The sequence below is a fragment of the Melopsittacus undulatus genome, chromosome 3, assembly GCF_012275295.1.
Source record: "Melopsittacus undulatus isolate bMelUnd1 chromosome 3, bMelUnd1.mat.Z, whole genome shotgun sequence".
In the NCBI taxonomy this organism is placed as follows: domain Eukaryota; kingdom Metazoa; phylum Chordata; class Aves; order Psittaciformes; family Psittaculidae; genus Melopsittacus; species Melopsittacus undulatus.
Genome location: NC_047529.1, coordinates 58,986,953 through 59,004,036, shown reverse-complemented (window position 1 = coordinate 59,004,036; position 17,084 = coordinate 58,986,953). Strand labels below are relative to the sequence as shown.

The 17,084-nt window shown below is 38.8% G+C and overlaps 1 protein-coding gene across 1 annotated transcript; it reads right to left on the bottom strand.

The window, feature by feature from the left end:
* Nucleotides 1–3,483: 3,483 nt before the first annotated feature.
* Nucleotides 3,484–17,054, bottom strand: QRSL1 (glutaminyl-tRNA amidotransferase subunit QRSL1). Its single transcript, XM_005154666.4, has 11 exons — nucleotides 16,907–17,054; nucleotides 16,442–16,601; nucleotides 15,185–15,283; nucleotides 13,474–13,570; nucleotides 11,633–11,809; nucleotides 9,175–9,350; nucleotides 8,947–9,059; nucleotides 7,278–7,470; nucleotides 6,754–6,871; nucleotides 4,505–4,710; nucleotides 3,484–4,023 (listed from the first exon to the last, which is right to left on the bottom strand). The coding sequence occupies exons 1-11, from the start codon at nucleotides 16,928–16,930 to the stop codon at nucleotides 3,812–3,814; spliced, it is 1,575 nt and encodes a 524-aa protein (XP_005154723.2). The 5' UTR covers nucleotides 16,931–17,054; the 3' UTR covers nucleotides 3,484–3,811.
* Between the last annotated feature and the right edge of the window lie 30 nt (nucleotides 17,055–17,084).

The following is a 17,084-nucleotide window of genomic DNA, read 5'->3' as shown; positions in this document are numbered from 1 at the left end:
TACCTATGAAGAGAAATTGAGCCCACGAGGTCTCTTTTGCAATGTGTTCCTAGGCTTCCTGAAGTATATTGTTAATAATGTGTTTTCCTTTGGTCTTTGTTAAACACATGTGTGGCTGTGACCGGCATTATGTGTGCCTGAATAGCACTCACTTTGGGATTAGAAGCTTGCAACTGCAAGTCTCCAACACTCTAGTTTTACACTAAATCCAGCAGACTCTCTAGTTCAAAGAGAGAAAATTCATAAAGGTACCCACCTTCAAATATTTCAATTTAGGAAGATGAAGTTGGGGCCCCTTCTTCACCAGGATACTGTTTTCTCATCCCTGTATCCTTTATCTCTTTAATCTTTCTCTCCTAAATCTCTGGCTTCTCAAATGAGTTACTAGCTTCCATGACTGTTAATCCTTTCCCTTTTCCATGTGTCTTCTACCTCCTGACGTTTCACAGCCTGCTTAGAATATTCTTCTGTGCTTCTCTGTGTCTTTTCCCAAGCTTAAACATCCCCTTTTGGGTGACACAATGAGGTGCCTAGTAGTATTACACCTTACACTGCAATGAAGGAACTTGACTTCTTGTTCAGGTTGGTGTTGGCAAATGGCAGTAGCAATCCAGTAGCTGTTCCAGTTCACAATACATTGCAAATGGGTGCTCAGTTGCTGCCAGCCAGTACTGACCACCTCTGCTCCCTTATCGCTGCATCTCTTGCCTCAGCAGTATTCCAGTCTTTCCTCTGCCCATTAACTCTAAGCCCATGATACATCTTCCCCTGCAGAGGGGTACCTAACCCAGGAGTCTCTGTTGCTGTCCTAGGTGTCTGAGCTGGCACACATAATGGCAACCTGTCCACCACGTCACAATCACAGCAGCACAGCAAGGCACACAAATCCGCTCAGCAACCAAAACACTGACATGCAAGAACAGTTCCTTTAGCTAAAAAAAAAAAATCATAAAAAATTAATTTCTCAGCCGTTTGGAGTCTATTTCATCACATATTGTGACACAGTATTTGCTTGAGATTCTCACACCCTTGTACAGATATCAGACCACAGCCCTGGCCATAAAAGTGTGTGCAGGACCAGGCAAAGCCCCCTGGCTGACTTCCTGCTGCTTTTGCTGAATGCCCTGCACTGCTGACACCTTCTCTTGCTGTTCCAGACGGAGCACAGCAGAATGCCCATGCTGGGTGGGAAAAAGCCCTTCTTCCGTTTACAAAAAAAAAAAAAAAACCTCAAGTTTAGCTTGGAATCTCTTAATTGCATCTGGACACTAGTCAAGCAAAGGTGTGGTAAGCTAATTAAGACAGTCGTGTTTTTCATTTCCTGCCTCTAACATTCCTGGGATCTGATACCTTCTTCTTTATTTGAGAGACATACTGAAAGATAACAACCTTACATAAACCCTTCTTGCTCCTCTTTTTTGCTTATTTCCGTGCCCTCTCTGGTGGCATTGCAGCCAGCAGTTTAACATGAAGTATGACAACAGCGTAACCCTAACAGTGATTTCTAGACACACTGTGTGTACCTCTTCATTCTTTTTCAGTTGCTCGTCTCCTGTATGTAAGTCTGGTGGCATTACTCAGTATTCTGAGGGACAGAGCTGAAGGAAAGGGTTCCTGGACATCTCAGATAGGCCACAGAGTCTATTCCCCATTGCAGCTTTCCAGACAGATTGGTTCCTGGGTGAATCATAAAAGTAATGGAGAAGTGACTAGGACTATGTAAGGGGAAACTATAGTGAAGTCACAGTAACTGTCAAGTGCCCAGTGCCTGAAAACTGAGAAATACTGGAATAAAGAATTAGCAGCAGTCAGGTTTAATTTTGCTTTGAATTTCTCCTTACTATGAATCTGTTAAGGAGGGTGAGAGAAAAACATGTATGTGAAAACCACATAAATATCTGAAGCAAAAGCCCTAAGAGTTTTCTTCCCCACAATAACTTTTCCACTATACAATGTTTCTACAGTTTCTCACTACCTGAGGAAAAAACTTTTCACCCTTAAACATTTAAGCAGACTGCTTGTTTGCTAAAGCTCTGGCTTTTGTTTCCTTCAGGAAATACTGGAACTATCTGGGCTCCCTGTGTGCTAAGGTTACACCTACCCCCTGCTGTGGCTGTGCAGCGATGCCATAAAACTTTCAACTCTTATTATTTCAGAGAATTGTTTTTTAAGGCAGCTGTACAAAATGTTTGGATAGGCAGGTTTGGGGCTGTGGTATTTTTTTATACCCCATTTTTTTTCCTGCTCCCTCAAATTCCTCTACACAAGGGGTTTTGGGAGTCTAATTATGCATCATAGAAAATTTACTGTTTATAACTCTGGGGCTATGATTTGCCACTGGTAGCACCTGTATCTATAGGTAAATAAGGGTGTTAAGCTACTGGGATATTAAGTTACTCTTTCAAAATGTTTTTTTTTTAATATGTAGACAGCACAAGTCTTTTACATATCCACTTGGACAACTTGAGGAACTCTTGCTTACATACAGAACGTGCAGCACTCTGGTTCCCAAGCTCTCACCTCTGGCTTAGCAGGGGAGGAGAAAGGCAGGAGATAGGGGAGGAGATGGCAGGAGATAGGGCATACAGTCCACCCAAATGCTAAACAGCTGGGAATGGGATTTTTAATTGTGTACCATTTTAATTGTGGGGTAAAGGTATTGGAATGGTTTCTCCTTGAAGCATGGAAACTTCACCCATTCCCTTGCAATTGTTAGAAATTATATATACATATATTAGATAGGTGACAGTACAGTCTAGGACAAGAGCTAATTCAGGAAGATTCTGTATGTAACCATAGCAGACAAAATTTTAATAGCTTTCCCCACCCTACACTTCTTACATCTGTGCACGCTGTAGACTATGAAATTTGATGCAAAACCAAATCTGCAAACTTAATCCTTCATACTTTTTTGACTTTCAAAAAATGGAAACCACAACATTCACAATAGGTTATTAGTTCTTAAGCCTTCCAGTCTACCGACATTATAGTTTGGAAATTTGTTCAACTACTATTGTGATGAATGACTGTCCATGAAGGGATAGGTGATGTTACTCTTATGGAGAGATAATTTCTTTCTTAGTAAGCTTTCATTTTAAGCACTGATTATAAAGAACATTGATGAAGGAAGAAGAAAATAACTACACAAGAACTAGTAAGAAATCTAGAATTCATAATTCTTACAATTGATGTAACCAAAGTAATCCACATGGTTTATAAATCTGGAGGTTTTTTCATCTCCTGCATGAGTTTGCTAGAAGTAGGGATTTTTTAATTACTTTTTTAAGTGTTAACTGTATGTTATTCCCTGTATTTCTATAGAATAACTATATGCTGTTTCCTTGTTTCCTTTTGTATTTACCTGTGGGTGAACACATGGAACCTTTGTTCCATTACAGCTTGTCTGGCGGTTGCCATTACAAAAAAGTCTATGGTCCAAAGGAAACCAAGCCCTTTGGCAACCATGCAAGTTTCACACAAAAATTCAGACAAATGCTTTAATTGCCTGATACCTTACACACCCTCTGGGATGGAAAAAAGCAGCTCCACAGGCAAAAGATACATAATTTCAACTCAGCGTTTTCAATATCAATTAGAAATGGTTCTTCATAACACAGACATGTTTACTTAATGATTCACTTTGCCTTAATTACACAATAACAAGCTGTTGTGATTCCATCCTGCATTACTGTATATGGTCTTCTTAAAATGAATTATTATTTCTATAGAAGATAAAAAACCTTAACTGCAGGAATACATTTCTATACCATCCCCACAGCTTTCTTATTTTAGCTGACCAGCAAGTCCCATGTTATGAAAAAGAAGCAGATTTCTGATGTTGAAAGACACCGTGGTCATGCCTTTTCACTTCTTCTAGCTCAATCATTGGGAATTTTACTTGTTTTTCAAACCATTTGGCTACAGTGAGAAGCTGCTTCTCCTGGAACGAGCGTCCAATGAACTGAAGCCCAACTGGCAAGCCTCTCTCTGAGAGAGCTGTAGGAACACTTATAGCTGGCAGTCCTAGAAGAAAAAAAAAGATACACAGGCAGACTTACTATTAAACAAATCCAACTGGAGTAATTTTTGTTAACGATTCTAAGAGAACAACAATGACAAAAAAAAGATGTAGAGGAAAAGAACTAATTAAAACAGTCTGAGTCAATGAACCAAGGATACTGCTAGGTGATAAGAGTGATATAAGGAGTCAGCATCCTCTGAAAAGAAAGCCAAGTCTCATTTGAAAAAGATTTTGGTCTCTGGAACTTGAATAGATTCATCTTATCTGCAAGCCCACACTCAGGTTCAAGGTGCTCCACTTCAAAATCTTACATTTTAAAGCATTTAATAAATACGCTATCCTTATAACTAATTATCATAGTAAGACTTAGAACACAGGGGTAAAACATCTTTATTCTAAATGAAAGGTTAAATAGCTGAAGAAAATGGACATTAAAAATGACTAGGCAGGGGAAAACCTAGTTGAATTCCTGTCCCTACTCACCAGCCATGTTTACAGCCTGTGTTAGGATGTCATCTTGCGCACTACGGGTTCTGTTGTCTTCTTTGATGAATTCTGTATATGGTACTGCATCACTCAAAGTAGTAGGAGTGAGTAAAATATCAACACCACTCCTGAAAACCTTCATAAAGTCATTGGCAATGAGACGTCTGACTTTCTGTGCCTTGACAAAGTAATTCTCATAGTTCCTAGAAAGAAATATGGACATGATGGCATGACACTAATTCCAAAAACACAGAACTTAATTTCTTAGTTTCAGTAGAAAAGACAAGCCAAGTATTCCTTTTCGTTAAAAGACTAACAGTGGCACTTGGCTTTTTGATATAACAGAAGTTTAGTCATCAAACATGGTATTTCTGGTCTCATAGCAATGAAGCTGTTGAAGAAAGAGGAGGTGAAGGCATACTCCTGAAGAAACATGAAGGGAAACAAAACCCTAGTTTACAAGAATTAACTAAAAATTAAAAACACATTTTATGCCCATTCTGCAATTAAAGTGTGTACTGAATTTCATTGCAGGGCAGAGTAGCAAAGCCCAGAAATCATACAGAACTAAGCAGGACTGGAAAATAGGCATTAACCATTTAGGGTTCAATCCAACAAGATACTTAAAGTATGTGAAAATGTCACATCATCTACAGAGGACTTAAAACTATGTATGTGTGTGTAGTGTATTTCTCTGTAAAACACTTTAAGGACTTTATCATTTCCTAACTTTTTTTTCCCCCTCATGTAAGTATGTGGTCTATTGATTTCTAAACCGTCTTTAAGCAATTCTGAAGCAGAAACATATTAGTCAGCTTTATGTCCCATTGTTCCTTTTAACTTCATATGCAGAACTGACAAATGTGGAATTCTTAAATTCAGAGAAGTTCAGTTTCAAAAGTAATTGCCATCTAAACCCACAGCTGTTAAAAAAAAAAAAAAAAAGGGAAGGGCATATTAACAACCACTATATGCCAGAGTGTTCATAGATAAAACCACTAAAACTGCCTGTGTCATCTACAAACTTACTGAGGGTGCACTTGATCCCCTTGTCCAGATCACTGATAAAAGTATTAAACAGAACTTTCTGAACAGTAATTCACCTAGTAATTTTACAGATTTCAAAAGTAAGGTAATTGTTATCTGTAAAATGCAACATTCACATCAGTCACAGATACTTCTTCTCTACTGTTTATTCTAAGAATGCTTTTGAACCCCATCCTGTTCTTCACAAGTAATTTATTGTGGACAGGAACAGGACTCTCCAGTTCAATCCTGATGCAAGCCAATTGTGTATTTCTTCACAGAAGAATGAACTACATGAATTTTAAAGTAGCCTTAGGAAATCTGAACTGGAATGTTTTAGCCAGAAGGAGCACACTTGGCAAGAGGACCGGCATTCCATAAAAGCTGGTTGTTACGTACTGACTGACAATGTTCCTATCTCTAAGAGCAACTAGAAGTCACATCTGATGAAACTCTTGCTGACAGAGCTCTTTCTGTAATGCACTTGCTTTGAGACTCATTACATGACTAATATCTCTGTTAGTAGCTTCCAAACTAAGACAAAGAAAATTAGCGCTTTTACTAACAGAAATTAGGACTGCTGGACGAGGATTTAGCTATATAATACCTACTGAATTGCTAATAATATTAAAATTTGAAAACCAAGGAAAAAAAGGTCAAACTGATCCATGCACCAGCTTCTCTACATAAGCCATATAAAAACCTATCTTCTGTAAAGACATCAGTTCAGTACCTTTGCCAAATGCCTTCCTTTCCCTGTATACTGAGGCATTTAACTGCCGTATGTTCTGGCCTTCTTTAGAAGACCTCACTAGAATGCACCAGCAGTTTTTCTATGCAGTTTTAATGACATTAATAGCTAACACAACTTTTAACATTATGACAGTAATGCTTTGGTATGATTTCAATGTCATACAATAGGATAGGTTTTTGCTTAATTCAGCTAATGGGTGCTAATAATACTCTATTAAGGGAAAAAAATAAAAATCACCAGCTTGCTTTACTTATTTAATTCAGAAGGCTCATTGGTAATACTAAGGGAAACACTTCTGTTCATTATTAGCTTTTCAGTAGGTATTATATAGCTAAAGCAAGAATAATACTGATACAAGGGGTTACTAGTGTAAGGATGATTGTTTTTCATGTCACAAATGACAAATAACCATTTGCTTAAAAAATTATTAACTTGGCAAATTTGAGTTTCAAGATGTTCCACTTACTGTTTCAACAAGAAATAGTTTCCTGACAGAATTCTTCCTCTTACAACATCATTAAAGCCTTCTCGTCGTGTTGCAGCATACATACTTTCTGTGGACTTGTTCATGTCAGAACGGTGCCCTGAAAAAAGCAATTTGTAAATTAATACATTTTGTAATCCTTAAGATTTAACAACATAAGGTAATGTTAAACATAGTAATACAATAGGCCACTGTTTGTTGCAGACTGACATGCTACTATTCTGGAAAAAAACAAAGCATATTCCCGATTTATTATACAAATATTAAACATATTAATATATTAATTAATATATTAAAATATATTAATATTTTAAGCCCAGACACTCGTGTCTGGAAGTGAAATATATTAAACAATGCATTTAGTTAGACAGAGTTTCTACTCTATTCCATCTCAGAGAAATAACACCAAACATTCAACCAAGAAAAGCGTAACTATTAAAACAAATACTTTTAAATGGCATCCAGCAATGTTTCTACTGTCTGAGAAGTTTTTTCAAAAGCCTTACCATATTCTAGTCCATCAAACCTGGCCATATTTGATGCCACTTCTGCTGTGCACAGCACATGATAGCAGACAATTGAGTAACGAGTGTGTGGTAGACTCACTTCAATTACATTAGCACCTGCATTCTTAAAGAGATCAGCAGCCTTTGACCAGAGAGCCAGAATTTCACTAGAAAGCCCTGGTGCGTGATATTCCTTAGAGAAAAAACAAGAAGTGAAATGATTTTTACATATCAGTTTACTTCTAATGGCAACCAAACTGCAAATAGTCCTTGCTAAAAATACATCAAAACTATTACCTCACCACTATATGACATTAAGTACTTATCAAAGTTTCTTCCATCTACTAGATACTATACAGTCAAGCAGTATTAAATTAGCAGGATTCAGTCCTCTTAGGAATATTATGTTCATCTCAGTAGGATCAACCCACGTATCGCAGACCATGGAATTTTCTTCTGAAGGAGAAATCGCCCAGTTACCCACTTATTTGCCTATACTTATGGAGACTGCACTGCACTGCCCTGCAGTTCATAGGTAGAAACTCTTCAGGTTTAAGTCCTAATACTAGGGCTGCTGAGTAGGAAAGACTAAAAGAAATTACAGCCACAGCATATCAGCGGCAATTGGCATGCCACAGTGAAACAAATGAAACAACCCACCCAAGAGCTATAATCAAGGGGTTGGGAGGAGACTTAGATAAGCTATGTTACGATAAGATAAAGAATTTCTCTATTCTTGAAGATATTTGCTTTAGTTCTAACTCACAATGTCAAGGTCATAATACTTTCTGATTTCTGAGTAACCATGACCCATGTTTAACACATGTATGTATCTGTTCAGAATAACCTGTAGCAGTAGAAAACAACTGTACAAAGGGTATGAATAATTAACCAATGCCATTATTTCATATTTATGAAAATCAAACAGTATGCAACTAATAAATTTTACAGGCATACTATTTTTGCATTTCACAGATCCCAAATAACTGGTCAGTGGACACCTGTTTACTAAATTAAATCTTTCAGTATACCTGTTCCAGTACAGGTTCAAATACTGAGAATCAAACCAATAAATGTTATGCACACTGTTACTTTGTAAGCAGAGCCTTGGCTATATTAAAAACAGGCTGAAGTCTGAAATATTGTACCTAAAGTGCAAGTGTCCTTAGAGTTAACAAACACGACTTAACTGCATAAATCAGAGGCAAGATTACAGTTGTCTTTCAATACTTAATAGAGCTCTGAGAAGCACAGGTCCCTGTGCCACTTCCATTGCCTTGAAAATTCTGTTTTGTATTAACACAGTGTCATTTAGGGAAGCATTTCAAAGCACTGCACAAACTAATATTAAGAGCAACTTTTTTGAGGTTATACAGGCAACTGATGAAAGCAACAGAGAACCAAGAACTGAAGTTCCCCATTTCTTTTGGAAATTCTCAACAGTGCTTCCCACAATGACAACATATTTTAGATGAAGCAATCATATATGCTTACTCTGAATCACCTGCACAGGCAAAAGAGCACATACTGCTCTTTTCAGGAGCTGTTCATGCTGTCTTCACCGTTTTAAACCTTGAGAGTCTGGGAAGTGGTGGGCAAGACAAATATTTTTTTGTTGGTTGTCCTATTTACCATTCCTGTCCAGTTTTTGACAGGATTTAAATGGTACCTTTGGAATTCCTATCGAGAGCTTGCTGACATCAGTCAAATTGGGTAGCTCGAATGGCTTAAAGCTGTCTTGAACTGTGGTAGAGTCTTTAGGATCATGTCCAGCAAGTGAACCTGAAATATGACATCATGTATGAAGAACAAGAAAATGTACATAGCCTGAATTCGTTTTGAGACAATGCTGCAAACAAAGATACGCTGTACGCAAAGACATATGAAGTAGTAATACCTAACACAACTGCTGCATCATCCACACATCTGGTTAGGATTCCTGGCACATCCATGGAGTTCACTAGAGGAATGAGACCATGGCGAGAGATCAGTCCATATGTTGGCTTTAAACCTACTACACCACAGTGAGCAGCTGGGTTTCGAGTAGATCCTCCTGTGTCTGACCCTAAGGCTCTATAGTTTCAAAAGGATTATTATTAGTAAAATAATAAAGAACATTTCCAAATAATAAAAACGTATGGGTTTAAGATGCACAGATTTACAAATTCATGAATTATTCCAAATTAGAAGTCATAATCAGCCTAAATTTCAGTCTGCTCCTTATGCCTGCTATTTTTTTAATTTGTTCTCTTATTTTTCCCAGGGTCTTTGAGTTAGCCAGGAGAGTCCAGGTGAGCCCAGTTCTCTTCACATAGCAGAGGTAGATAGGTAGAATTTAGGCTATCTGAATATGCCCCTAAATATCTACTTCTGCCCTCTCCACTGGTCTGTTTCAATACTGAGGCTCTGAAAGATAAGCCTTGTTATTTTCAGACGTTAGTATCTTACTCAGTAGCTAATATGCCATGAAGCAGCATCTTCCAGTATACAAATAAAAAGCAACACAATATGCTTCTTGCTTTTAACAAGAGGTAATAACTTGCGAAGTCTAGGATGTTTTTCCTGTTTCCGAATCTACAAAGCATAGCATTATAGAATGCCCATCTTACATTAGCTTAGCTGCAATTTTTAAACACTGTATACATTTTTGCTTGTTGGTTGGGTTTTTGGAGGGTTTTTTTTGTTTGTTTGGGTTTTTGTTTGCTTCTTTGTTTTTAAGCTTTTTTCTTTTCTTTCACAGGTGAAACTTAGCTCTTTCTGAATTGAAATTTTGATTAAAAAATTGTAACGGAATTGGAAATTTATACTGAAATGAAACCTGCTCTTATTTTGTTTTTAATAATTTTAACTCAAGCGCCATTTAAAATAGTCAGCCTTCATCCAAATCTTTGTCAAAAATAAATGAAATTTCAGAATGAGGCACAATTTTTCTTGAAGTGGTTATGTGACTTTTCCCATAGGCATCTGTTTCTAAGATGGTTGAACCAATTCAATCGACTTTGCTGAAGAGTATTTTTTTCAAAGCTTTTGTAACACAAAACTTCCTCTATTTTGTAGCATCTCTGTACGTCCAAATCTCAAATTGAAAATATAAAGACTGGCAGTATTCCTGATACTTGAAAGAAACTAATAGAGAGGATAAACAATAGGTTATAGACAATAAAATAGTTGGGCAAAAAAAAAATCTTCCCAAAGTGCTGAGCAGTGCAAAATAGGGGTTCAGCATGCCCAGCAATTTAAGAGAAGGTGCCAGCCAGACTCTGTCAGGATCAGTCAGTTCTGGCTCAGGACAAGGACCAGCAGTCCTTAGAGATGGCTGCACTAAGTTCAGTTTCAATAGCATTAAAATGTTGAGTAGACTACATCCTAGCAGAAGGCAATGAGATGGAGAGGTAGCACTTAAAAATCATAAAATAAAATGGGTTTTGTACATAAAAACATAGTCATTTTTTTAAAAAAAGCTGTGATCAATGCTAGCAAAAAATATTTTATAAAATGTGCTCCACAATGTAGCTCTAAAAATTGCATAAAATGAAAGGTATAAAGTTTTAAGGATCAGATTTCTTTTAACAGTTGTATGGAAAAGATAATATAGACAACTGATTTGCTAAATATCACGTTGCTATTCCACTCAGATAATAACTGTTTAATTAAAAAACAAAACCTAAAAACTCTGACCAGTGTAAGCTCCTTTTAAAAAAATAACCCCAAAAGCAACCAAAAAAAAACCTCCAACCAACCAAAACAACAAGCCTCCAAACACTAAAACCATCTTCTAACTTTTTAAAACAGACAAGTTTATAAGTATCTGTCTAGTAAGTATCTGTGTATCCTTTTGTTGAGTCAGGGATTTGAAAGCTTTTAGATCCCAAATCTCATGTATCATTATATAATTCTGAGACAAAACAAAAGGGAGGAGGAAATATTATTATACTGTTACATATTAAGAGATCACCTCACTTGTTGAATTACATTTTCAAGTGTGTATTCATGTTAACACACTTACTGAGGAAGAGGACATGTCACAAATCCCATGTCAATTTTAAGAGAGTTATGTGCAAATAACAATAAAACTGTTGTTCTTTTACTGCCATTATTACTTTATTTCATGCAGTGCAAAGTGGTCATCTCATTATGCTGAGTAATACTAAAAATGAAGAAGCCTAGATTTTCCTACCTGGCCTAATTCTGGCTTTGTGATATGCCACAACTAAACTAGCGATGCTGAAATAATTCTCATGTGCCAGTAAGAATAACCCTTGCATTTCGAATTAGATTATGAGAAAATTATAAAATTAAAACATTCCAACATATATTGATATATTTAATGAAACAATTTTAAAAATTCCTCTTACGCAAAGCAAGTGAAAGATGACACAGCAGCTGCACTGCCTCCTGAGCTTCCTCCTGTTATTACCCAGTTAGAGTCTTCATCCTCAGGATGGGATTTTGGGACAAGTTTTTCCTTGTACTGTCTTGAATAACTCCAGGGATTTCTGACTGGTCCAAATACCCCATCTGTACTCCCAGATCTAAGGACAGCCAGACAGGACAAATGCAGACAGAAGTGATAGATGTCTAACTGCATTCCCCAATTTTTTATTTTCCTCCTAGCAAAATTGATTTCAACACAAAAAGACAATGTTACACAGAATTATAAAGTTTCTAGATCTTTATCCCCTTCTGACAGAGAAACTGAACTTGTGCCTTTAACTTCTGCTAATGCCACTGAAAAGAAAGCAATCACAAAAATATAAAACTGATTTAAGCTATGTAACATTAAAGCTGCACATCCACTTCAAAATAAAGGCCTTCTAGTTTCCTAATGCTGCATTTGGAAAAGGCAAAACATGACAACAGTCTTGTGACAAACCATGCTAACAGAGAGGGGTGGGAACAAGCACTTCTCTAAATAATGCACTATTACTTGCTCTGTAGGCCTCTCTTAAGGCCACTGGTCCCTGGTTCAGTGTGACTGGCTTCTCAAAGTGGTTTCAGTCTGCTTGTGGTCACCTAAGTGTGAGCTGTCACCAGAGGCAGAAGCACTGGTACTTTCCTACTTCCTCACAACCTCCACCCCATGTTCGCCTCTGACTCCAGGGTGCCACTGTTACCAGCCAAATCATCAGACAGAGTGGGTAGTTGACACAGCAGTTGAAAACCACTCATCATTCTTTGGAGCTAGATCTGCTCCCTGCTTGACCTCATGGTAGACCTGTGCTGGTGCTAGCATAAGAGATCATGCAAACACAGACAGATGAGAGGCTAGCAGCGGGATAAACCTTTTTAGAAGAACCCTGTGCTTTAACAAGTTTAGACCAGATGTAATACTGCATAATCAGGGCTTTTTTTTTACTGTGCCTTTTCCCTGCTCTTCCTTTGAAGAGTGTCACTTTGACTCAGAAATTACTTTATAAAAAAAAAATACAGCCAAAGTATTCCCACCCTACCCATGTGAATTCCCAAGCAAACCTGATTCTGGTCAAAACCACAATAAATATTCATACGTAACTAAAGTCCCAGATATTCCTTTTGAGACCCACCAACTGCAGTGACAGAGACTCCTCTTGCTAACAGTTCAATGCTGTTCCCTGCTATAGCTTGGCTACCTTCACTGATTTGCTGGAGAATCAATTTGTGAGAGCATTTTCCATTGTGCTCCCAACAACAAGTCACCAACATCAGCTTAGGCAACCTAAAGTGCTGCTCTAGATTAGCTTGTTTGCAGCAAACCATGGAGTACTCACACAAATTACTCCAGTTGCTGACCAGCAGAGGCACCAACTGTGATCAGGCCCATGATAACAATCAGCTAAAGGCAAAAAAAACCCCAAACCAGCCCAGTAATGAAGAGAGAAAAAGGCAGCAATTAACCGGTGGTCTAACCAATTATACTAACACACCACTGGATCTGGAGAAGTCTGCTTGTCCTTGGCCTTCTGCAAAGGCTGCACCACTTCCTCCCCCTCAAACAAAGCTATAGTTGAACACTATGTTCATAAAACTCAGCATTTATACTAGTTATACAACAGTATATATGCTCAAGAAGAAATCCATGCAACTCTATATACTCTTCATGGGTAAGTATTCATTACTTTCTAACCTCACAGAAGAGGATTACAGGTAAATCAGAACAGATGGTGTGTGTTCTATTTAATGTGCAATCAACACATAAAAAATAATATGTATCACTCACCCCATTGCAAATTCATCTAGGTTTGTTTTGCCTAAAAGCACAGCTCCCTGATCCAGTAATTTCTGAACTACTGTAGCACTGTAAGGAGGAATATAACCTGAAAACAATCAGAAAGATTAAGAGTGATTGGTGAGATACAGCTGATTTTTATGATTAGCTACTCTGAATACTTCAAAGTTGTCATTATTTCTGCAGAAGAACTGTCAGTTCACACTGCTTCAAGTTAACATGAGTAATTTCCAAAATTTAACAAAGTAAACCAAATGCTGGTTTGTTTGCAGTACCTTTTTTTTTACCTTTTCCCCTCCACAGTTTACAACCCAGTAATTCTGGATTATATATTTCTAGAGCATAGAGCTAAGACTTCACAAACAAGTTACCACAAGTGTAGCAAATAACTGCATTCAGCCAATTTGCAGGAACTGTCTAAAACTAGAAGAACAAGAAACAGCTCTTTAGAGAAAAGTGCTAAGATATCTTGAATTATCTCTGGTTACCATGAGATCAAGGAACATATGGTTAACCGCAAACTGAAATGCTAATTTGCTATCCTGTGATCAAACATGTGCACCCATAACCACTTAGACCTTACATTAACCAGGATGAGAACCACGACACTTACAGGAAATCTCAGGTAGCAACCAATTCCTTCTTTAATTATTGACAATGGTTTCTACACCCTTACTCTCAACGAGAACAACGTAGACAACACCACTCCTAATACTCGGCCATAACATTACAATCAATCACAATGAGTCTCAGAATGTGCTTTTAAGGAAAAACATCTCACATAATACTACTTTTTTAAAGATGGCAAAGTCATATTTTGTTTCATAGAATCACAGAACGGTTTGGCTTGGAAGGGATCTTAAAGATCACCTAGTTCCAGCTCCCTGCCATGGGCAGGGACACTTTCCACTAAACCAGGTTGCTCAAAGCCCCATCCAACCTGGCCTTGAACACTAACAAGGATGGGGCAGCCACAGCTTCTCTGGGCAACCTGTGCCAGTGCCTCACTGGTTTCTTCTGCTATTAAAACAGACAAACATGATCAGATTAACCTCCTCTTCCACAAAACTTTTCAGTTGTACTTTGTCCAGAATGTAACAGATGTAAGAAATGTTTTCTACTTTTGCTTTTACTACAGAAACATTCTAATGCCTCAAAAATGTTCATGGCATGTTAACAGAAACAATGAGCTCAGGAAGCTTCAAAAAATTAAAAAAGCCTTACAGACGTGTGTATATCAGGCACATAGAGAAAAGAATTGCTAATGTCTAATCTTCCTAAGCCATACAAAAAACTACTTAAGTCAACAATTATCAACAGAAAACAAACAAACAAAAAAGACCTTCTTTGGATTTTGCTAGAGAGCAGTACTGACTGCTCTACTGGAGACCTAAAAGTCACATGAAGGAGAGTGTGAACTACAGAACCATTCTGTCCTAGTACACATACTATCATAAACAATGTTATATTAAGAGCATGGAATTGTATGAATATAGGAGATAATGTGTTGGCAACAAGAAAAAGATGCATCTGTAATACCAGATGAGCTTGACAGAAGAAATCAGATAAAAGTATTTTCTTAAATGAACTCATTATTTTAAAATATTTAGATTTTTGGAAGACTCCACTCCATAAACTCTCTAAAGAGAGGAGCAAGAGCATAAAAATGAGACCTGATTTTACTTGAAAAGCTCTACTGTACCTTTTAGCATCTCTGATGCACATGTTGTCTCAATGCCAGCTGTACTAAAATTGTCCTTTACTGCAACAGGAATTCCATCCAAAACACCCAGGGGCTGTCCTGCATTGGGAATCATTGCAAAGAAAACAGAGATTAAAGCAAAGCATGCTATACATATAGCCTTCTTAACAAATAGAGTTCATTTTACACACCCTTCTGGGTGTTATTTGGAAGCAAGAATGCTATCCACTACTTAGCATTTGACAGTTGTCTGTTACATTTTCAAGAATGTCCCTCCATTCTAACTCCAGCATTGAGCATTCTGCTGAAACCAGACCTGGCCCCACGGAGCAGATCTTTGCAAATGTGATTAAGCCCACAAGACAAGTAGCTGCTATAGGTTAGCTATCCCAAAGGAGTACTTAACTCTTCAAATGTGATCATGTAATGCTTACTTCAGCCATAGGTCCTGCCTAAATCTATTCAATCCCTAGGCTGGGAGCCCTAAATGCTGCCCACCTGACACATGGAGTAGATATGACCTTAAAAAAACCAAAAAACAACCAACCCCCCAAAAAAACCTGAAGCAGAGAAAATCTTCCCTACGTGATTGATTATCCACTATCCAGAAAAAAAAACACCTATGTCAGAATGCAAAACACAATTTTCGTAAGCTGCCAGAGGACAGTAAATTTCACCCAGGAAGGAAAAAAAGTACTCCACTAGGTGAAATTTCCCTTTTCTGTTTGCCGGGATATGCAAATAAAAATGAGGATGGTCAGCCTCTAAATGCTTCAGATAACAGGACCGAATGCTGCTCTTTTCACCGACTAATAACTGTGATTTGCAAAGTTGCTTTATTTTCATACGCTTTCTTAACTGAAAAGCTGACAGGCTGAGCCAGGTGTTTGTCTACCCCAGCCAACAGGCTGCAGAAGACCACTGCATCTTCCCCTTTATGGTAACTGTTGGCTACCGATTCAAAACAAACTGCAGAGGGAAAGAAGAGGCAATCAGTAGCAGCAGTGCTGCTCAAGAAGCATTGAGCCTATTTATTTAATTTGCAGTGCCTGTCTTCGTCCAGGTTTTGCCTCCGATTTTGGACCGAATACGCTATCTATACTCTCAAGCATGCACTCACAGAAGCTTCACCCACAAGCGTCACCCCCTTAACAGTCAAATAAGTAGCACATATATCTACTTTGAAAAGAAAAGGTACTTCAGCTAACACAAGAAGCTCCTCCGAAACAGTAAAGACTAATATTAACATAAACATACCCGTTCTGTATCTTTTCTCTGATTCTTCAGCCTGCTTCAAAGCAGTTTCTTCCACGACGGTAATATAAGCATTAAGGAATTTTGTACTTTTGATGAGGGCAAGGCATCGCTGGCAAAGCTCCGTCGGAGAGACATGTCCTTCCTTCAGAGCTGCCGACACCTGAAAGCACAATCCCCTGGCTTTCAACGCAGCCAGATAACAGAACCCACCTCGGGGCGTTAAAACGCAGCCAAGAAGGAGCCCTCCGGAAGAGCTCCCCCGGGCCCCGCTGCTGCTCGTCCCCTACCGCCCCGCGCTCCGGGAAGGGGACACATGGGGGGACACCGCGGCGGGCCCGCTCGCCTCGGTCACCTTGCGAGCCTGCCCCACCGCCACCATCACCCCGCTCCTCGGCGCGGCGAGCTCTCCCATGCCCTCCGCACCCCTCGGCGCGGCGGCTCACAGGGTGGGCTGGCACCACTCACCTCGCGGAGAGAGGCACGCAGCATGACGGCCCACTTCCCGCAGCCTCACGCCCGCCAGACCACCTCAACCCTTCTCCCGGCTCGGCGACTGGGCGCCGCCATCTTGCTGCAACACCGAGAGGCACCATTGGTAGAACAGCCAAGAAGACGGCCACCGATTGGCAGCGGGTGCCGCCGG